The sequence below is a fragment of the Thamnophis sirtalis genome, unplaced genomic scaffold (genome assembly GCF_051295495.1).
Source record: "Thamnophis sirtalis isolate CommonGarterSnake01/CBP01778 unplaced genomic scaffold, rThaSir2_p1.2 scaffold_13, whole genome shotgun sequence".
Lineage (NCBI taxonomy): Eukaryota > Metazoa > Chordata > Lepidosauria > Squamata > Natricidae > Thamnophis > Thamnophis sirtalis.
The window spans coordinates 19216967-19239544 of record NW_028261393.1 but is presented as its reverse complement, the minus strand read 5'-3'; the positions used below and the strand labels follow the sequence as shown (position 1 = coordinate 19239544).

At 43.2% G+C, this 22578-nt stretch overlaps 1 protein-coding gene across 1 annotated transcript in view; it reads left to right on the top strand.

Annotated features, from left to right (window-relative positions):
• The window catches only part of EXTL1 (exostosin like glycosyltransferase 1), a 65675-nt gene that overhangs the window by 22924 nt on the left and 20173 nt on the right, over positions 1 to 22578 (top strand). Inside the window, exons 2-3 of the mRNA XM_014054533.2 lie at positions 17615 to 17708; positions 21807 to 21914. Coding sequence (XP_013910008.2) covers positions 17615 to 17708; positions 21807 to 21914 — 202 coding nt within the window. The remainder of the gene's footprint in view (positions 1 to 17614; positions 17709 to 21806; positions 21915 to 22578) is intronic.

Genomic DNA, 22578 nt, shown 5'->3' with positions numbered 1-22578 from the left:
CTGGGAAGTCGGGGGGGGGGGAAGGAGGAAGGGGGGTGGGGGGGTGGAGGGAGGGAGGGGTACACACAACAAAAAAAATTGTACTTCAATGTCTTAATGATTGACAAATGATGACATATTTGTGTTTTTTTTTTAAAGAAAAATAAAAAAGTTCTGTTTAAAAAAAAAAAAAAAAACGCATCCCGATCCAAATAGGGCCGCAATTGGTGCACTAGGCGAACTTGGGCAAAAGCCCCCCTGTTCACAGCCGACAGATGATGTTCCAATTTCAGCTGCGAATCCAGGAGGACTCCAAAATTGCGAGCCCTCTCTGAGGGGCGTACATTTTCTCCCCCCAGGGTTAAGGATGGACTGTCCAAACCGTTCTTTCGGGGGCAACATCCAAAGCCACTCAGTCTTATCGGGATTGAGCACAAGTTTGTTCGCCCCATCCAAACCCTAACAGCCTCCAGACGTCGGCACATCATGTCCACCGCTTCACTGAGCTGGCAAGGGGCAGAAAGATATAATTGAGTATCATCAGCATATTGATGATACTTTACCCGGTGCTGTCACATGATCTCACCCAGCGGCTTCATGTAGATGTTAAATAGGAGGGGGGACAGGACCGAACCCTGCGGCACACTACACTCGAGGGGCCTAGGGGTCGACCTCTGCCCCCCGACCAACACCGACTGCGACCTGTCAGAGAGGTAAGAGGAGAACCACCGTAATACGGTGCCTCTCACTCCCATCTCCCCCAGGGGTCACAGAAGGATACCATGGTCGATGGTATCGAAAGCCGCTGAGAGGTCAAGAAGCACCAGGATAGTGGAATGTCCTCTATCCCTAGCCCGTCAGAGATCATCGGTCAGGGCAACTAAAGCAGTTTCCGTGCTGTATCCGGGCCTGAAACCAGACTGACAGGAGTCTAGATAATCCGTTTCTTTCAAGGTCCGTCGGAGTTGAAGCGCCACCACCTTCTCAACAACATTCTCTAAAAAAGGAAGGTTGGAGACGGGATGATAGTTTTTCAAAACAGCTGGGTCCAGGGAAGGCTTCTTGAGGAGGGGTCTCACCACTGCTTCCTTTAATGGTTGCGGGAAAAACCCCTCCTGCAAAGATGCGTTGATAATCATCTGGAGCCAGCCTCGTGTCACCTCTCTGCTGGTGGAAACCAGCCAGGAGGGGCACGGATCTAATAAACAGGTGGAGGTACTCATCGCTCCCATGGCCTTGTCCACTTCCTCTGGGGTGATAAATTCAAACTCATCCCAAGAAATCTGATTAAGACTAGCCCACGGCATCTCGGCTGGCATTGCCCAAACGGAGTCCAGGCCTATCCGGATCTGAGTGATTTTATCTGACAGAAACTGAACAAACTCCTCAGCTCTTCCCTGCAAGGGTTCCCCCACCACCTCATCTTTCAGGAGGGAGCGGGTCACCCTAAACAGGGCGGCTGGGCGAGATTCCGCGGACGCAATAAGAGCGGAAAAATGCGCACATTTTGCCGCCCGTATCGCCACTAGATAAGTCCTAATAAAGGCTCTTAGAAGTGATCGATCAGGCTCAGAGTTACTAGCCCTCCAACGTCGCTCTAGGCGTCTCTTTTGGCGCTTCATTTCCCGGAGTTCCTCGGTAAACCAAGGTGCCCTCCTGGAGCCGCTGGCACGGAGAGGCCTCAAATGCACAATCCGATCCAATGCTCCAGCCGCCGTAATGTTCTAGGCAGCGACCAAAGACTCAGCCAGATTGCGGACAAGGGAATTGGGTATCTCTCCAAGCTCCCTCTGAAACCCCTCATGGTCCATCAGGCGCCTGGGCGGAACCACTTAATCGGCTATATTCCTCAACTATTGTTCTGACCGAGACTTCCCAAGAGTATGAAGCAAACTTGCCCTGATAAAAACCCCTTTTATTAATTTACTGTGAATTCGGCTCATTCACATCCAGCACAGTCTTTCAAGGGAGGATTTACAGTCACAGACCTTATCTGGCTTGGAGAGATGACAGGCCAATATCTGTAAAACTTGGCAAGGAGTCTCGGAGAGTCACAAACCAATTAAGCAAACTAATTGTCTCCTGCAAACTCCACTTCCCTTTAGCTCCTCTTTTATTTCCTCTAGGAGGGGCCATTCATCATCCACTTGTGGCCTTACTCCCAAGTTGACCCCTGTTCTTTAGCTGTTCCCTTCATCTGGCAACTCTGCACATATGCACACTGGGAACAGTCCCCAGTTGTTTGTCTGCCTCACTGATGTCTGACTCTGAAGGCAGCTGATAACTGGTGTACAGCCCTGGCCCCCTCTCTGCCTCCGACACAGAGCCCTCATCAGAGCCTTCCCCAGACTCCAGGACTGGCCCATGTTTCTCCCCAACCTCCCCACTGTCCGAATCTGCTGCCAACTCTGCTGGCCGCTGGTGGGTCACAACATCAATTGCTCCTTCTTCCTAATTTCTTCTGCTCTCCTTCATTTTCCCCTCTTATCTGATAGCCGGGCTATTTCTGGAAACAGGTCTGGCACCCTTTGGAAAGTGTTGGGGGGAAGTGAATGAGAGTTTTGCTCAGTGCAACTGCTCCTTTGGGTCTGTGACCTATCAGTTAGGCTATTTCTGAAGATCAGTCTAGCACTCTTAAAATGCTAGGAAGCTCACCTAAAACAATTATTTCACCTGATTGTTTTATCTAGTAGAAAAACGGACGGGAACCTCTGGAAAACTAGGACAAGGCAGCTGATAACTGGCATACGGCTCTGGGCCCCTCTCTGCCTCCGACACAGAGCCCTCATCAGAGCCTTCCCCAGACTCCAGGACTGGCCCATGTTCCTCCCCAACCTCCTCACTGTCCGAATCCGCTGCCAGCTCTGCTGGCGGGCCACAACAACCATCTTGGAACTAAAGAACATGTAAGAATCCCAATCCCAATACAGTAATGACAGTTACTAAAATATTATTCCCCCCTTTGAAATGGAATTGGTTCCTACCGTATCTCATACCTAATGAACCAGTAAAAAGAAGAAAAAAACTGCAGAAAAGTTATTCATCTGATAACTGGGTGTATGAATGCACAAATAACTCTTTCTACTGGTTCTTTTTCCTGACATAACTAGGTTGCTATATTGATGTGGATTCATCCGTCACACGCAATGAAAGAATTTGCCAGGCAGGAGAATCCTACCTCAGTTGGCAAAGTCCGAGTTTCTTCTTACTTTGCTTCTCTGACAAAATAATAAATAGTGCGATAGTTATTCCCTTAGGATTACATTTCTGCCCCTTCAGCAATCTGCAAGTTATTTACTTACTTTGGCTGTATGGAATCATTTGCATGGCCATTAGCATTTAATTTAGGAGAGGCTGTCAGTTATGGCCCCAGGGAACAAGAACCTGAGAAGGGTGTAAAAACTGCACTCAGAGCAGCCTTTATAAGCCGGGAAAAGTTTTGGATTGGATGTTGAAATGCTTCCCTGAGGTGAACACTTACATTTGGGCTGCTAGCACACATCAAAGAAAAAACGTTTTAGCCTCTTTTGGTCCATGTCATGCTTTGTTTGATTGCTTCTTCCTCTTAACCTAGGAAGTAGCACTAGCAATAGCACTTAGACTTATCTACCACTTCATTCTGCTTTTATAGCCCTTTCTAAGCGGTTTACAGAGTCAGCCTATTGCCCCCAACAAATGTGGGTCCTCATTTTACCCACCTCATAAGGATGGAAGGCTGAGTCAGTCTTGACCCAGTCAGGATCGAGCTCCTGGCAGTGAGCAGAGTTAGTCTGAAATATTGCATTCTAACTGCAGGAAGGGAGGGAGGGAAGGAAGGAAGGAAGGAAGGAAAAAAGGAAGGAAGGAAAAAAGGAAGGAAGGAAAAAAGGAAGGAAGGAAAAAAGGAAGGAAGGAAAAAAGGAAGGAAGGAAAATAGAAATAGCACTTAGACTTATATACTGCTTCACAGTGCTTACTAGCCCTCTCTAAGCAGTTTACAGAGTCAGCATATTGCCCCCAACAATGTGGGTTCTCATTTTACCCACCTCATAAGGATGGAGGGCTGAGTCAACCTTGAGCCAGTCAGAATCGAACTCCTGGCAGTGAGCAGCCTGAAATACTGCATTCTAAGCGCTGGGAGGTAAGGGAAGAGAAGGAAAGGAAGGAAGGAAGGAACAGCACTTAGACATAGATACCACTTCAGAGTACCGCAGGGAGGGAGGGAGGAAAGGAAGGAAGGAAAAAAGGAAGGAAAATAGAAATAGCACTTAGACTTATATACTGCTTCACAGTGCTTTTATAGACCTAAGAGTCAGCATATTGCCCCCCAACAATCTGGGCCCTCATTTTACCCACCTTGTAAGGATGGAAGACTGAGTCAACCTTGAACCTGGTGAAATTTGAACTGCCAAACTGCAGCTAGAAGTCAGCTGAAGTAGCCTGCAATACTGTACTCTAACCACTGTGCCACCTTGGCTCAAATCATTGTGAATTTTTCTTTAAAATTCTGAAATAGGACAGTTCTGTGCTATATCATTGCCTCAGCCTTGCAAAAGATGTAGTTTTATTGTACAGGTATTCCTTTCCTTTTTGGACTTGGCTTGTAGCACACCTGGCCAGCGCATCACAAGGATCTTTAGTTGAATGGAGTATTAGACAGGTAGTCCTCGATGTATGACCACTATTGAGCCCAAAATTTTTGTTGATAAACGAGGCCATTATTAAGTGAGCCCCATTTTATCCCCTTTAATGCCATGGTTGTTAAATGAATCCCTGCATGTGTTAAGTTAGTAAAACCGTTGATACGTGGATCTGTTTTCCCCATTGACTTTGCTTGTCAGAAGGTCGCAAAATAATATTTGCTTATCAATTTTAATAAACCTTCCTTATGTAATTAATCCTTCTCTTATGTTACCGTATTTCTAACTTCTGTTTCTGCTACTTAGCCAATGATAAAATGATTCCCATGTTAAAAAGTATTCAGTTTCTTCCTTTTCCTTAATTTTAAGTGTTGATCTATCCATTTCTGCACATTCTAATATTTTCTTTTATTACATTTTCCTCTATAGGAATCTCTTCACTTGTCTATTGTTGTGCAAACAAAATTCTAGCTTCTGTTAACACATGTAAAATTAAATACGTATTCCCTTTATTGTATTTTTCCGACAAAATGCCCAACGAAAATGTTTCTGGTTTTAGATCTAAATGCTGCTTTACCATTTTTTTCAACCATGTATGTATTTTTGTCCAATATTTTTTGCCCTGTAATTTTAGAACCCCGTCTATATGTACATGGCTAGAACTTCCTCTCTCTTAAAGCTGTTTTTTAGGTCACTTCATAAACACATCAAGATAGGAGAAGAAGGAATGTTTCTTTCAGAACTCAGATTAATAAGATTTTTAGGAAATCATTTGCAGTGATAACACTGGAATGATGACAAGTAATTTTGCTTTCAAATGTGGAAATTAGTTATAGGCAGTTCACAGCACTTAATTCTGGCTTTCTGCCTCCTGTGCTTTTGGTTTAATGGGGAGACTGTTGGTCACTTCTGGGAAGCTGTCCTTGGGCTCTGTTAGCATAATGGCTCCTAGCCATGTCCTCAAAGGGAGCATCCTTCGATAATAATTGTTCAAGCTAATAGCATCATCAGACCTCCTGGCAGAACCAACCCATTGTGTGTGTGGGGAAATACTAGTGATTTTCCATGCTGGTAAAAGGCATAAAGGTAAAGTTGTGTGAAGGAAAATAGATGGCATTGAATTAGGTTTAGCTGGAAAAAATAAAGCTCCCCACATAACAGAAGAAGTTGGACACACAGACGATGGGCCTGGGGCACACATAGTATGTAGTATAGCTTTTATTGTCATTGCACATCATATATACAACGAAATTGGTTTTAGCCTCACTGGTGCAATCCATGACAAAAAATACAAACAACATAAATAGTATAAAGAATAATCCATATGCAAGTAATTAGAGAAAAAGAAAGAAAAACTAGTCATATGTTTCCGCCTGTTCGTGGAGTGATTGTGGTTGTGTTTAAGAGTCTGACAACCCAAGGATAGAAACTATTTTTAAACGAATTTGTTTGGCTGGCTATGCTTCGATGTCTTCTGCCTGATGGTGGAAGTGCGAAGAGACACTGATCAGAGTGTTCTCTGCTGCTCTAAAGTAATAGGGACTAAACTAGCTAGAGTAGGTTGTAAGAGTAAGGATTTGGAGTAAACATTAAGATGAACTTATTGATATAAAGCAAGCTATTTAATAGCGGAACAAACAATTGAGGAAGATAAAAAAAATTCTTGGAGATTTCTAAGTTGGCTCTCCACCAGTGGTGGGATTCAAATTTTTTTATTACCGGTTCTGTGTGTGGCATGGCTTGATGGGCATGGCAGGGGAAGGATACTGTAAAATCTCCATTCCCTCCCCATTCCAGGGGAAGATTATTGCAAAATCCCTATTCCCTCCCGATCAGCTGGGACTTGGGAGGCAGAGGATAGATGGGAGCAGGGCCAGTCAAAAGATGGTATTTACCAGTTTCTCCGAACTACTCAAAATTTCCACTACCGGTTCTCCAGAACTGGTCAGAATCTGCTGAATACCACCTCTGCTATCCATCTATCAGAGGTGCTAGGTTAGAGCCATGCATTTCTTATACTGTGTTAGCAGGAGATGGAACAAGAAGATCTTTGAGACATTTCTAACGATGATTCCATAATAATACTGCCAAAAAGTTGCTGACTCCATATCAAATCTTTATCATGATCATAGACCAGCAGAGGTGGCTCCAAGTTATAATTTGACGAGAGCAAATCTGACAAAACTCTACAAGTAGACTTAGGAATTGGGAATTGGTTCTTTGAATTTGGTTTCTTGGGGGAAAAACCGGCGTGGGCATCTGGTATGTTCCTTGTATGTTGAGAATTCAACTCCCTGAGTTCTCAACCATCATAAGTGTCATGGCTGGGAATGTTGGGATTGGTGGTCCTCACACTTTTACAGGATTAAGAAAAGAAAACCCTTAATACATCTATTCTTAGCTGGAGGACAGAAGTATTTGCTTTGCTCCTTGTCTCTCCTAAAAGGCAGCCTAGTTCCTTTTTAGTCTCCTTGGGGCTTGTTGGAGTGCCAAAAGAATTTGAGGCACTCCTTCCTCCTTTCAGTTAAAAATGCACAAAAAGTCAACACTGGTTTAGCAACCATTGCTGCTGCTACCACCGTTCTTATTTGAAGTTGGACAAGTTTCAATTGAGCCACAAATCAAAAGAACACATTGAGGGCACAGAATATTTCCCCCCTAAAAAAATTAGGTCTTGCAGAAATGGTGCCCTTGTGCTTTGATACCAAATGCAATCAAACCAGTGGTGGGATTCAAATAATTTAACAACTGGTTCTCTACTCTAATGATTTCTTCCAACAACCAGTTCACCAAACTGCTCAGAAAGTTAACAAGCGGTTCTCCCGAAGTGGTGCGAACTGGCTGAATCCCACCACTGCCTCAAACTGTATGGAGAGAAAAACATTAGTTCATTATGTAAATTTCCTCTTGGAATCAGGGTTAGTTACATTTGGACTCAAGGATCCATATTGTAAACCAGGATTATTATTATGGTTCATCACACAATCAGCCAGATGTTTAGAATGGATTTGGCATTTTTATTCACCTATTGAGATCTTCCCAAGGATCTGGGATAGGCAGATGATGTTATTATAATCACTAGAAAATATTATAGTCCATCAGCTATTTGTTTAGCACCAAGTGCCAAAAGACTAAAGTTTCGGAAGTCATGAGAGTGTTGGAAGTTCAGCCTGTGAAACATCCAACTTTTATCTTTAAGAAAAAATATTGCCAGCTGATTTTATGTTTGTCAAACATCTATCAGAAGCAACAGAGTTTGCAAAGGACAGGAGGAAGAGGGCAGGAGTGATAAAGAAGAAACAGCCATGCTAACTTAGAATATGCATTCATTTGTAACAGGAAGAGTCCTGGTTTTATAGTTATTTTTACCTGGACTATTATGGTTTATCATTGTACTATTTAAGAATGAGTATCCTGACAGAAGAGAATATTTGTAGCTCAGTGTTGAACTGTGGCGTCCTTGGTACTGTCTTACCTTGCTTGTTTTCTTGCAGATATTTCATTTACCCAGCTAGGTGGCATCATCAGTAATGAAAGCCATGTTGAAATGGGGCTAGGTGGAGCTTGTTCAGTGTATTATGAGGATCCAGATTGTTGGGGGCAATATTCTGACTCTGTAGCCCCTCAAGGCTGTGTGTTCTCTCCACTTCTCTTTATACGTCAATGACTGCATTTCAAAAGATCCCTCTGTTAAAATAGTGAAGTTTGCAGATGATACAACAGCGATTGGTCTCATTCGAGACAACGATGAATCTGCATACAGACTGGAGGTTGAACAACTAGTCTTATGGTGCAACCAGAACAATTTTGAACTAAATATACTCAAAACGGTAGAAATGATGGTAGATTTTAGGAGGAACCCACCTATACTACCATTTCTTACAATACTAGACAACACAGTATCAACAGTAGAGACTTTCAAGTTTCTAGGTTTTATCATATCTCAAGACTTAAAATGGACACCTAACATCAAAAAATGTCGGCAAAAAAGCACAACAAAGAAATATTCTTTCAGCGCCAATTCAGAAAGTTAAAACTGCTGAAAGAGCTGCTGATTCAGTTCTACAGAGGAATTATTGAGTCTGTCATCTGCACCTCTATAACTGTCTGGTTTGGCGCTGCAACCCAACAAGACAGCCACAGACTTCAATTATACAAATTCCTTGTGTGTCCAATCACACTTGGCCAATAAAGAATTCTACTCTGTAAACCGTTTAGATAGGGCTGTAAAGCACCATGAAGCGGTATATAAATCTAAGTGCTATTGCTATTATAGGAAACCAAACTAATGCGTTGGAACATTGGCTAAACCAGGCCATTATGTTAAAAATAATAACATTTCTTTTTTTTTGGTGCAGGAAGTTGGGTGAATTATGTTTATTATGTTTACTAATTATATTTATCATCCTGGGTTTAGCCCATTGTACATATTCACATGCTGAAGCTTTACAATCCTCCCTCTTTGAAGAAAAAAATTAAAATTCAAACCAGCCTTCCTGATGAGGTTTCACTTTTAGAAAGCCATCCTGAAGGAACAGAATGACCTGATGTCAAAATTTCTGTGGTTTATTTATTATTTTATCCTCTCTGTATCCACCTAGCTCCCAATGACTCTTGTTGCTAAATTATCCATGGCTCGTGGCCTCTTGGCTGAAGTCAGCATCCTTTTAAAATGCGTCTTCTATTTTTTTTTTTGCGCGCATGCTGCCCCATAGATCAGGCTTGGACAGGCTATCAGTGGCTCTTGCCAAACTCCTTAGAAAGATGTCAAAAGAAATCCGGGATGGTCCTGCCAACCCTGTAGCCAGTTCACTGCAAGCATGTGGTCCTGTATCTAGGACAAAGAATTGGCAGTTTCAGGGATTGCTGGATGCTCTCCAGCCCCATGGCACTTGTTCTCCATCCAGCCACAGGCTGTTTGCCGCTTCTGACTGGAGCTACATTGATTTCACGCAAGCTTTGCCTGCTGAACTTCCCTGCTCAGATTCTCCCAGTCCTGTGGCCATGTTTACAAATGCCTCACTTTCGGAATTACCTAAAACGCCCCAATTCTCCACAACTTACCCTCCTTTTAAAATGATGTCCATCTCTGCATTTTTTGTCTTGTGGCAGGGTTTCATTGAGGGCCGCATCAATAGCAATAGCAGTTAGACTTATATACCGCTTGATAGGGCTTTCAGCCCTCTCTAAGCAGTTTACAGAGTCAGCCTCTTGCCCCCAACAATCAGGGTCCTCATTTTACCCACCTCGGAAGGATGGAAGGCTGAGTCAACCCTGAGCTGGTGACATTTGAACAGCCGAACTGCAGATTTGCAGTCAGCTGAAGTAGCTTGCAGTGCTGCATTTGACCACTGCGCCACCTCTGCTCTATCAGGGTTGTGTTTGACCTGGGGGAGGCAGGGGGCATGACCAGTTTGAATCACTCATGTCGGGGGCACCTATAGTGGCCCGAGTGCTCTGCCAGCGAAAACGGACTCCTGAGTTCCGTTTTTGCTGGCAGAGGCACCGCAGGGCGATCCTTCGCTGTTTCTAGGGCAGCCCCGCAGGCCAGATCTAAGCTTCCTGAGGGCCGAATGCAGGCTGCGGGCCTTGAGTTTGATACCCCAGGTCTATGGGGATAATTTTTTTTTGTTACATAGGCTTTGTAGTGTATTTCATACATTCTAATCATGTCCACCCAGTTAACATATTAAATCAACACAGAAATCTGGATTAGTTTATGTTCATGGTAGGGATCATCATCTCGTTCAGGAAATTTGAGATTGTTTATCAACCCACAATATTTATTACACAAAAATAATTTAATAAAGACTACTTTAAGAGGGACACGGTGGCTCAGTGGCTAAGATGCTGAGCTTGTCAGTCAGAAGGTTGGCAGTTCAGTGGTTCGAATCCCTAGCGCCGCATAACAGAGTGAGCTCCTGTTACTTGTCCCAGCTTCTGCCAACCTAGCAGTTCGAAAGCATGTAAAAATGCAAGTAGAAAAATAGGAACCACCTTTGATGGGAAGGGAACAGCGTTCCGTGCACCTTTGGCTTTGAAACGGAGATTAGCACCACCCCCTAGAATCGGGAACAACTAGCACATACGTGCAACAGGAACCTTTACCTCTACCTTTACTTTAACTCATAGTACTAAGAATAACAATAACAGCAGCAGCATCAACATTGATCCCTTGAATAGTCTCATTGCCCGCTTTGTTGGGTTGATATTGACCACTTTGGGGGATCCTGGTTTATGTCTTGAGGTTTGAAGTGATCCCGTGTTGTTTGATTAGTGTATGGTGCACTGTATAGGTCCATTCATACAGGGTAAGTTTCCTAACACGGGGAAAAATTGATTCCCTATGAGACCTATATTGTTTCAGGGCAGAGATCTCTGCTTTGGATTTAGGGATTTAGAAAGCATAAGAAAAAGGAAATAGCGACAAGGTTGCCTCTGGCTAAGATTAACCAGTATGAAGAAAAATATAGAAGCTGGAGCTTCCGTCCATGCAGAGATTCTAAATCCGTGTTTCTCAATTTCAACAAATTTAAGAGGGCGGACATCACCTCTCATGGTACGTATGGCAAAATTTATATAGGCCGTTTAAACAGTGTTTTTCTCAACCTTGGCAATTTTAAGCTGCATGGATTTTAACTCCCAGAATTCCCCAGCCAGAAATGCTGGCTGGAGAATTCTGGGAGTTGAAATCCACATATTTTAAAAGCTGCTAAGTTTGAAAAAATACTGTTTAAATGACCTACATAAATTTTGCCATCTACTGTACCCTGATACCCAGAGAGGTGTTGGGAAACCTATCCATGCCCTAAAAAATGATAATCATTTGGCAGATTTGTATCCTGTGCCATTACCAAACAAAAATCATCTTATTTTAATGAAAAAGGAAGGAAAGAAGACAAAGGCACAGGACTTAAAGACCCAGAAAGTTTTTTTTTTAAGTAAGAGTATTCAGAAATCAAAATGAGATTGCCCTACATTTAATTTTATTTTTTGCTTAGTTCTGTTTTTTCGCTTTGCCTTTTCCCTTCCCACCTTTGTGTCACTTTGCTAAGTCGTTAGCATCATGCCTCTTCTCCTATCCTGTGTCATTAATCCTGTACAAGAACATCATAACTTTTCATAACTTATTGATTTCCAGGGCCTGCACATAACTTGTAACCACATTTGAATTGACCCAGCAAAGAGACTGCTGCCTTCATTTGGATTTTTGTGGCATAAGAAATTGCCTCAGATTCACAGCTCAGCAAAACAAGCTTCTCAACTGATTGGAAAACCTGAGGTGTGAAGCCGCTGTTCAAACCCTACATTCCTAACATGGTTTGAACAAGCCGGTGGTCCACTCAGCAAATGTTGGCAACTTGGCAACTTTAGAGAACTGGTGTGAGATTACATAGAAGGGTGGAGGGTTTAGTTCAACAATTTGTTCATCCTTAACCTTCTCTTGAAGTTTTGGGCTAGAAGGTGGCCCTCCTCCTGGTTAAAGTGGAGGGAACGCTTCCATGCTGGATCACACTAATTTCTTTGTTCTCTCTGACCCACTGAGTTGCTGATTGGCAAAGCGCACAAGATGATGTGTCTAAGCCGAACGCAAATATTGGATTTTTCCACTGTGGTTTATAGGCTCCCTACAGTGCCTTTACCTCTCCTTTTACAGCTTCCAGAAAGTCCTCTTTCATCCCGTTGAACTTCAAGAAGGCTGTGGGCAGATGCTAGGTAGCAGGCCACCAAGATGTGGGGAAGCCAGAAGCTTTCTTTCAGGGCCCCCATGACTGAGTTGGGGAGCATATTTGAGGACAAGCAGAAGCGGAAAAATCCATTTGATCCGTACTTTTTAAGTCAATTCACCCAATTATCCTTCGGCTTCCAGCCGTTTCAGACAGCCGAGACCAAATGTGAGGAATGACGGGACCCCTGCTCCAGTAACATCTGGAGGGCAACAGATTTTTCATCTTTATCTCACAATATGAAGTAATTACTTTGCGTGAAAAAATATATTCCCCAAGTAATTGAGAACATGGTGTCTTTTTTAGTGAAGGGGATATTTCTTAAAGCCTGCAAACACATTGTAGGATATCTGTTAGGTGCCACAGGTGAATTTATTTAACACAGCACAATCACAGTCTCCTTGGACATCTCATAGGAGGCATACTAGCCACCAGGTGTAAGTTTTGTGCAAAACAAAATATATTGTCTATGCTTGAACATCTCACAAAATCTAGGCCTAATAGGAAAAAGATTGCGGGGAGGAAGAAGTGGAGGGCAGGGGAGCTCAAATGGCATTTCAAAACCCTTCCCTTAATTTATGATTGGATAAATGGATGTAAATTCTCCAGAGGCAGCAGAAATTCTCCAGTAATTCTTCATGGCTTAAAGTCGCCAAGGCTGAAAACCAATGTTCTAATATCTTTCCTTTGCATTAGAGACTGTATTATATAGTGATGACATTGTTGGATAAGGAACCTGAAGACCCATTTCAAGAGCTTTGATCATCTTTCTGTCTCAGTGCCATTTATCTCACAGGGTTGATGTTTGTGGGGAAAAATAGGAAGAGTGGATGGGCCCCCTGAGCTCCTGAATCAGCAAGCCAACCAGTCAAAATAAATAACTAAATGCTAGTGTAGAAAGCCAGGAAAGTTGCGGATTGCCAGAGAAATGCTTATACAGTACAATGAAAGGCAGGACATTCACATCATACACATCCGTTGGCCTCTTCACGGAACCAGGCAAGTCTTATTACATCCCTGCAAGAGAATAAGCAGAATATCTCCTCCTCCACCACCACCACAATACAAAAAAATATTACTATTGTTTCTTCTTCTTCTTCTTCTTCTTCTTCTTCTTCTTCTTCTTCTTCTTCTTCTTCTTCTTCTTCTTCTTCTTCTTCTTCTCTCCTCCTCCTCCTCCTCCTCCTCCTCCTCCTCCTCCTCCTCTTCCTCCTCTTCCTCTTCCTCTTCCAAGGTGGCGCAGTGGTTAAATGCAGCACTGCAGGCTACTGCTAGATCAGCAGGTCAGCGGTTCAAATCTCACCAGCTCAGGGTTGACTCAGCCTTCCATCCTTCCGAGGTGGGTAAAATGAGGACCCAGATTGTTGGGGGCAATATGCTGACTCTCTGTAAACCGCTTAGAGAGGCCTGAAAGGCCTATGAAGCGGTATATAAGTCTACTGCTATTGCTATTGCTATTGCTATTCCTCCTCCTCTTCTTCCTCCTCCTTCTCCACCTCCTCTTCTTCCTCCTCCTTCTCCACCTCCTTTCTCTTCTCCTCCTCCTCTTCCTCCTTTCTCCTCCTCTTCTCCTCCTTTCTCTTTTTCTCCTCCTCCTCTTCCTCCTTTCTCCTCCTTCTCATCTTCTCCTTTCTTTTCTTTTCCTTCTTCCTCCTCCTCCTCCTCCTCCTCCTCCTCCTCCTCCTCCTCCTCCTCCTCCTCCCCATCTCTAAGAAAATATGCAGGAGAATGACTTTGAATGAGCATTTGAATTCCTACATATTTAGAAAGACTCAGCTTTTTTTTTAAAGCATAGATTGGGACCGCAACTTCCCACATCAGCAGAGGCCTTCCTCTGCATTGAGACATAGTGGATGCCTATTTGAGAATAGTCCTTTTCAGTCATAACCTCAAAGGTGCAGAATATCCTCCCTTGAGGGGCCTGCCTGGCGCCTCCCTTGTTATTCTTTTCTGCATTTAGTGAGGATCTTTCCACTTTCTCAGTCCTTTCATTCCTCGTATTTTTTTCAGTCCCTTCCCCATGTTTTGGGAGCATGTATCTCCAAATAGTTTTAGCTATTAAGACGCCATTTTAAGCATCTGCTGCTTATCCAACAATTGCTGTCCCCGTCTCATCTCCTCCCCTGCCCCCCCCCCCATTCATTTTATAGTGTTCTTCCTTTGATTTGACATGGATTTTTATCTTCTTGCTTTATGGCTGGGTTCCAGGGTGACTAATAAATCTCTGGAAGTAAGAAATAATTTATGGGCATATCCCAAAGCTGCCTGAAGCGGGAGCTACTGTTGGCTATGCACATAAACACTTTTGCTTCTGTTTGCAAGCCAGAAAGCGGGAGGGGTTGATTGAAAAACCCTCTTGTCTACATCCTGGGGGAAATCATACCCCATACAAAGGTGTTTTGTGGATTTGCCTCCTCTCGTTACTAAGGATGTTTGTACATTGGTGGTGAGGGTGAGGTCAGCTTTAACAGAACACAGTGGAAATTTCTGTCCTCTCCCTCTGGTCTTGGTTTTGGCACACAGGGGTTTCTGTGTCAAGTCCCCGAATCCATTCCTTGCTCTGTGTTGTGCTTAGAGCAGTGATGGCGAACTTTTTTCTTACGGCATGCCAAAATTGTACTGCGCACGCGTGTCCACTCAATCCTCCCCACCCATCCGTGCATGCGCGCATGACCCCTCCCCAGGCTCTGGAGGCTTTCTTGAAGCCCAGGAAGGGCAAAAACGGCCTCCCCCGGCCCTTTAGAAGCCCTCCGGAAGCCGGAAACGGATTGTTTCCAAACTTCCGGTTGACCCGTTGGGGCTGTTTTTCGCCCTCTCCAGCCTATGGACGCTTTCCTAAAGGCTGGGGAGGCTCCGGAAGGGCAAAAAAATCATCTGGCCAGCGTTCCGGAGCTGACAGCTGGCATGCCACCAAATATGGCTCCACGTGCCACCTGTGCAGTGGTGGGTTTCAAAATTTTTTAGAACCTCTTCTGTAGGTGTGGCCTGCTTTGTGGGAGTGGCTTACCAACCATGTGACTGGGTGGGAGTGGCTTGCTGGCCATGTGACCAGGTGGGAGTGGCTTGCCGGCCATGTGACTGGGTGGGAGTGGCCAACTTGTAAAATGTAGTGAAACTCACTTAACAACGCTCTTGCTTAGCAACCAAAATGTTGGCTCAAAAACTCTGGCATTTGAAGCACGTAAGTCTTAAAGCTGTCAAGTTACAAGACCCTTGCACCCCTAACCCTTTAGAAAAAAAACCCCAGGGGTGTTCAAACTTGACAGCTTCAAGATTTGTGAACTTCAACTCCCAAAATTCCTCCTCTCGCTCTTCATCTTGATGATGTGCGGATGGGCGGTGGGAGGGAGCTGGAACCAGTTCTAAACAGCACTGTAGATTTGTGGAACCTCTTCTATAGAAGAGGTTAGAACTGGCAGCAACCCACCCCTGCACCTGTGGCACGTGTGCCATAGGTTCACCATCATGGGCTTAGAGGCTTATTAAAGGACATTTGAAATCAACCCGCTTCAGACCAAGGAATTTCTCAATGGAAATTTTCGGAAGAACTTCCATGAAGTTCTTCATGGCTCCTGAACGTAGTTTGGTGTAAACCAGGAATGTCCAACTTGAAGACTTATGGATTTATGGACTTCTAAATCTGGCTAGAGAATTCTGGGAGTTGAAGTCGGCAAGTCTTGAGACGGTTAAAAATTACTTACAGCCTGGGCTTTGCTGAAAATAGATAAGATTACTTTACTTTATTGCCATTGCACCTTGTACAACGAAATTAAATGTGATCTTCAGTGTACAGTGACAGCTCAGGTTGTGGTTGTTAAGGAATCATGTGCAGTCATTAAGCACAACATCAGGTGGTGCCTGGTTTCCACATTGACTTGACTTATTGGAAGCTGGTAGTGAAGACCAGAAGGGGTGATGATGTGACTGTGGGAAGCTGTGACCATTGTAACAGTGTGCCAGTTGCCAAGTGCCTGAATCATAATCCTGTGACTATGAGGACACTGCAAAAGCCACAACTTCAAGGACCGGCCATAAGTCTTCTTGTTGAGCACTGTTGTAACTTCAAATGGTTGCTGAACAATAAATTAACTTTAAACAATGCTATATGATATATGGAAGAATAAGAAGGAGGTTTTAGGAATTGAAGGGTAGGATACGTGTAAACAATAGGAAATAATGAGAATGAAATGTAATAATTATGAGTAACAACATTATGCATATTTGTATTGAAATGTAGGATACCCAGATATCACACCATTCGTATATTGATATGCATAAGTAATATAAAATAAAAAACGTGTTTGAAAAAAAAAACTTTAAACAATGCTGCTGGATTTGCAAATGCAGTAATAGTTGAGAAATATATTTACTTCACTCTTTCTGTCATAGTGTTAGCTTAAATTTAAGTTCTTATCCATTTTGATAGCCTGTATTTGATTGCACTCATCTTTAGCTTTTGCCAAACCAAAAATGTACTGGATTGGTGACCAGGAAGAGGCAATTGCCAATATCAACCCCTTATTTCATAGGCAGGCCAAGTATTCTACAGCAGTGTTTCTCAACCTTGGCAACTTGAAGATGTCCGGACTTCAACTCCCAGAATTCCCCAGCCAGCATTCGCTGGCTGGGGAATTCTGGGAGTTGAAGTCCGGACATCTTCAAGTTGCCAAGGTTGAGAAACACTGTTCTACAGAATGTACCTCGGGGCTTTGGGGAAATCTTCAAGAAGTGCCCTATGAAATTAGTTGTTTAGGATAGTGATGGCAATAGTCCCATCCTCACATTATCTGTGGAAGACTATTTCTGATCATATGTATTCTTCAATAACCCAGACAATAACTCCTCATCCTCTTCCTCCCTACTATGGGTTATGTCTAATGTCTGAAATGGTACAGGATTTCCTGCTTGAGCAGGGGGCTGGACTAGAAGACCTCCAAGGTCCTTCCAGCTCTATTCGGATTCTTCAAGTTGCCAAGGTTGGACACCCCTGATGTAAACCTATTGCAGTTACAAAGCTCTCGGCAGGAGAGGATGCGATTGATTGGCATTGGCAATGGATTGGCATTGATTGATGTGATTGATTGGCATTGCGATTGATTGGCATGGATGGTAATCCCAAAGAGCTGGAGGGCAAATTTGTTTGGGTATTGCTCAGATAATATTAGGATGGGACACCACTGGGAAATCCAAATCCTATCCAAAATGAAAAAGGACTCATTTCGTTCCCCAAAGAGCACCGAGCGACTGATTGCCTCTACTTTGCAACATTTTTGTGTTGTCTTTTCCCAGGTTTGATTATCAGGAGCTTTTGCACAACTCTACCTTTTGTATCATCCCCCGAGGGAGACGTTTAGGATCCTTCCGGTTCCTAGAAGCTTTGCAGGTACATGATTATTATTACTGTATTGTTCTTAGATTTTTATCTCATCTTTTTATATATATGTCAAGGTGGTGAACTTACCTAATCTTCCCACCTCCTGTTTTCCCCACAACAACAACAACAACAGCCCTGCGAGATGGGATGGTCTGATGGGGAGGGACTGGTCCCAAATCACCCAGTCGCCTTTCATGCTTAAAGAAGGCTTTGGGTTTCTAGGCCTCGCCTCTTCAGCACTCTATCACACCACACTAGCTCTATGTCACAGATTTGAATTATTTTGAAAGTTGTTTCTTGTAAATACACACACACAGACACACCCACACACACTCCTTTGTACAAACACCAAGGAACAATATAAGGAAATTTTAATATTAAGTACAGTATTCTGTTTAAGATCAAAAGCTCTATTACAGCGATAGCATTTAGACTTATATGCGCTTCACAGTGCTTTTACATCCCCCTCTAAGAATTTTACAGAGTCAGCTTATGGCCCCCAAAACAATATGGGTCCTCATTTTATCCAACTCAGAAGGATGGAAGGCTGAGTCAATCTTGAGCCCGTCAGGATCGAGCTCCTGGCAGTGAGCAAGTCTGAAATACTGCATTCTAACCGCAGGCAGGCAGGCAGGCAGGCAGGCAGGCAGGCAGGCAGGCAGGCAGGGAGGGAGGGAGGGAGGGAGGGAGGGAAGGAAGGAAGGAAGGAAGGAAGGAAAAAAGGAAGGAAAAAAGGAAGGAAAAAAGGAAGGAAGGAAAATAGAAATAGCACTTAGACTTATATACTGCTTCACAGTACTTACTAGCTCTCTCTAAGCAGTTTACAGTGTCAGCATATTGCTCCCAAAACAATCTGGGCCCTCATTTTACCCACCTCATAAGGATGGAGGGCTGAGTCAACCTTGAGCCAGTCAGAATCGAACTCCTGGCAGTGAGCAGCCTGAAATGCTGCATTCTAACTCATACTTACAACCGTTGGACCAACCCCATGGTCATGTGATCAAAATTCGGATTCTTGACATGTATTTACGATAGTTGCTATGTCCCAGGCCACCCTCTGACAAGCAGAATGAATGGAGAAGCTTGATTCACTTACTAACTTAAAAAGTGTAGTGATTCACTTAACAACTATCAAAAAGGGTTGTAAAATGGGTCAGAACTCACTTAACAACTGTCTTGCTTAGCAACAGAAATGTTGGGCTCAGTTGTGCTTGTAAGTCGAGGATTATCTATACAACCAGTGCTTTGATGTAAATTGCAATGATTCTTTTTTCAATGTTATCCTCAAGTTTGGAATAAAAAAAAGCCATGTCATTTTATGCTTGTAATGTTGACATCCTAAATTGTAATTAACATGAATAGAATATTTTTCTTTCCCTTCTCTCTTCCCAATACTCTAAGCTATCTAAACAACGGTATGTTAATTGTCTCTAATCATATTATAGAAACATTCCTGTGTTTCAACAATGCAGTCTTATTAAGATGTATAACAGCATAATAAAAAGGTTAATAGCAATCTTGCAATAATACCTTTAACACCATCAAACAATATCTACCTATCTCAGGTTGTTGAGAAGGACTCAATGGGTGGATAAAAATACCACATCCAGTTTAAACCTCTGGCTGACTGTGCAACAAACTCAGAGGTGGTATTCAGCCAGTTCTGACCAGTTCTGGCGAACCAGTAGTGGAAATTTTGAGTAGTTTGGAGAACTGGCAAATACCATCTCTGGCTGGCCCCGCCCCATCTATTTGCTGCCTCCTGAGTCCCAGCTAATCGGTTGGATCTTCTTCTGTTGCCCTGCACAGGAGAACGGAGCTGGAAAGCAGGTTAGTGGGTTGGGGAAGGAATGGGGATTTTACAGTATCCTTCCCCTGGAGTGGGGTGGAAATGGAGATTGTACAGTATCCTTCCCCTGGAGTGGTGTGGAAATGGAGATTTTGCAGTATCCTTCCCCTGCCATGCCCACCAAGCCACGCCCTCCAAGCTACACGACACCCACAGATCCAGTAGTAAAAAAATTGAATCCCACCACTGGACCAACTCTAATAAATAATCCTGACACGGTCCTCAATGAAATCGAGTTTGACACCCCTGCCTTAACTGGTTCTCCACTGCCAATAATAAAAATATCAGGGGCATTTTTGATGGCAAAAGCAGCAAAAAAAGAAGAAAAAATACCTTGTGTGCCCATTTGTGACAGAACCAACAACCCACAAGTGGCAGAACCAGCTTCCTTTCCTGCTTTAGATTAACTAGAGTTGTCTGAAATCCACATCCAGCAGTTTTTCCAAAGAGCACTAAACTGTATACATAAAAGTAGCCCGTATAAGGGCTGACAAGGCCAGACCCTATTTGGGCAGCTACTTTTGCAGAAGTCCAGTCTCTCCTGCCATCAACCTGAGATGGCTACAAAAGGCAACTAAAAAAATAAAATTGGGCAAAGATACACAGGTGGCTAGAAAAGACGATAGGGAAACATATAGATTTTAAACCATTTTTATTAGGTAAAATATCAGAAAAATTAGATAAGAAAAGTATGTATTTAAATATTACGTGTTGTAACAGCAGCAAGGATTATATTCACACAATATTCGAAAAAATAAAGAAACACCGTGAGATGAAGAGATAATTAAGAAGATACTAGAAATGGCTAGATTGACATTGAAAATTAAACAGAAAGAAGACGCAGAATACCATCAAATATGGAATCTATTTTGCCAGTGGTTAGAAAAAAGGGGTGGGGATTAAGAATATAATCAGAATTGTTAAGCAAATTAAATACCCAGACAACACGATGTTTATTAAGCACTAAGAAATGTAATTAATAAAACATCAGTACAATTTGAAGGAAAAAAGCAACTAATCAAAGTTGGGTAGATCCCAATCCAGGAGTGAGATTCAGCCGGTAGCTCCAGCGATCAGGTTGGTCCGCTCGCTCACCCTTGCGCTTTGCTTACCTATATCCTCTCAGCTGATTAGCGCGGCAGAGTGGATTGGCGCATCTCAGCTGTGTTACTCCCCAAGAAGTAATGTGGAAGGTAAGCTTTGGTAAAACGGCACACACGTGTGCAGTGAAACATGCAATCACCGAACCAGTTGTTAAATCGGCAGGATCCCACCACTGTCCCAACCCCTAACCATATCCTTCTGGATGGAGCTTCATGGATCATTCTCATAGCTACAATGATATTGGGAGAAGAGGGAAAACACCACTTTAAAAGGAGAATGTCTTCATTACTGCTTCAGTTGGATATGGGCTGGATCAGTGGTGAAATTCAAGGGTTTTTTTACTACTGGTTCTGTGGGCGTGGCTTGGTGGGCATGGTGTGGCTTGGTGGGTGTGGCTTGGTGGGTGTGGCAGGGGAAGGATACTGCAAAATCTCCCTTTCCACCCCACTCTAGGGCAAGCCAGAGGTGGCATTTGCCGGTTCTACTCAAACTACTCAAATTTTCCCCTACCAGTTCTCTGAACCATTCAAAATTTCTGCTACCAGGTTCTCCAGAACCTGTCAGAACCTGCTGGATTTCACCCCTGGGCTGGATATGAGATAAAAGCAGCCTCAGTAGGACATGGCTTTAAAAAATGACATTGGTATCTTGGTGCCACGGTTACGAAAGTGAGAATGAGATCCTTGCGTTCTGAGCGAGGCGATTTGCTTGCAAGTGTTTTTTTTTCCAACCAAATTTTAAAATTTATTGCATTTATTCAGTTGTAGCCCATCTTTATTATTTTACAAATAACTCAAGGTGACAAACAATAGCGTTTCCCCCTCTTATTTTCCTCATAACAACAACTCTATATTTACTTCCCATTTTTGGCAAACCCATGCCTGCAGCGAACCACTGTTTTGCTAAATGACCACAGTGCTCGCTTAATGACCAGCATAAAAGATGTCATAAACTCCACTTGGGCACATAACTGACCCTCTTTATCACTACCGCAACTTAACAACTGTGATGGCATGTTTCATTACAGTTGTAAGTCGAGGACTACCTGTAAGCAGCACTGAAGGTCCTTTGAACCTCAGGATCCCAAGGTCATTTTCTCTCTCTCCCCTCTCCTGCAACCTGGTGATCCTTGCTCTGTTCTCTCATTGGTCCAGGCTGCCTGCATCCCGGTCCTGCTCAGCAATGGGTGGGAGCTGCCCTTTTCGGAGGTGATTGATTGGAGTAAATCATCCATCGTCGGAGACGAGCGGCTTCTTCTGCAGGTAACATGCTGGCTGGGGAATTCTGGGAGTTGAACTCCCTAAGCCTTAAAGTCATCAAAGTTGGGAAACGCTGCTCTAATTGGTGAGCTTTGGAGCCCTTGTTCATTGTTATTATTATTATTTTTTAAACCATCCAAAAAGAACATTTGTCCTTTGTATAAGATGCTTTCGTTTTTCTCTATAAAGTACAGCAATTATTTGGAATACGGGGGTATTAATTTATTTACCTCTTTGCAGTATTTTTATATGGCCTTTCATTGATCATGTCTCACTTATTTGCTGTTCTTGCTATGGGTAACCTAGGAATTGATTTAAATAGAGAAACTGATCTAGTAATGTGTTGAATTCCGGTAGCCGAATTATTGTAACCTTTGTTATGACATTGCCAGGAGCGTCGTGCATAGATCCTTGCTGGTCAGAGGAATATTGATTCTGTGGATAAATAGCTATAATATGCATACGCAGCTTAGTCAACACCCATTCTGAAGTTAATTTATTTATTTTCATCCCCACTTTTTATTATTTTTTAAATAACCAAAGGCAGTGTACATTCTTAATACTCCTTCCTCCTCCTGTTTCCCCACATTAACAACCTTGGTGAGATGGGTTGGACTAAGAGAGAATGACTGGCCCAGTGATCAATCATTGGGTGTTTGACCCAATG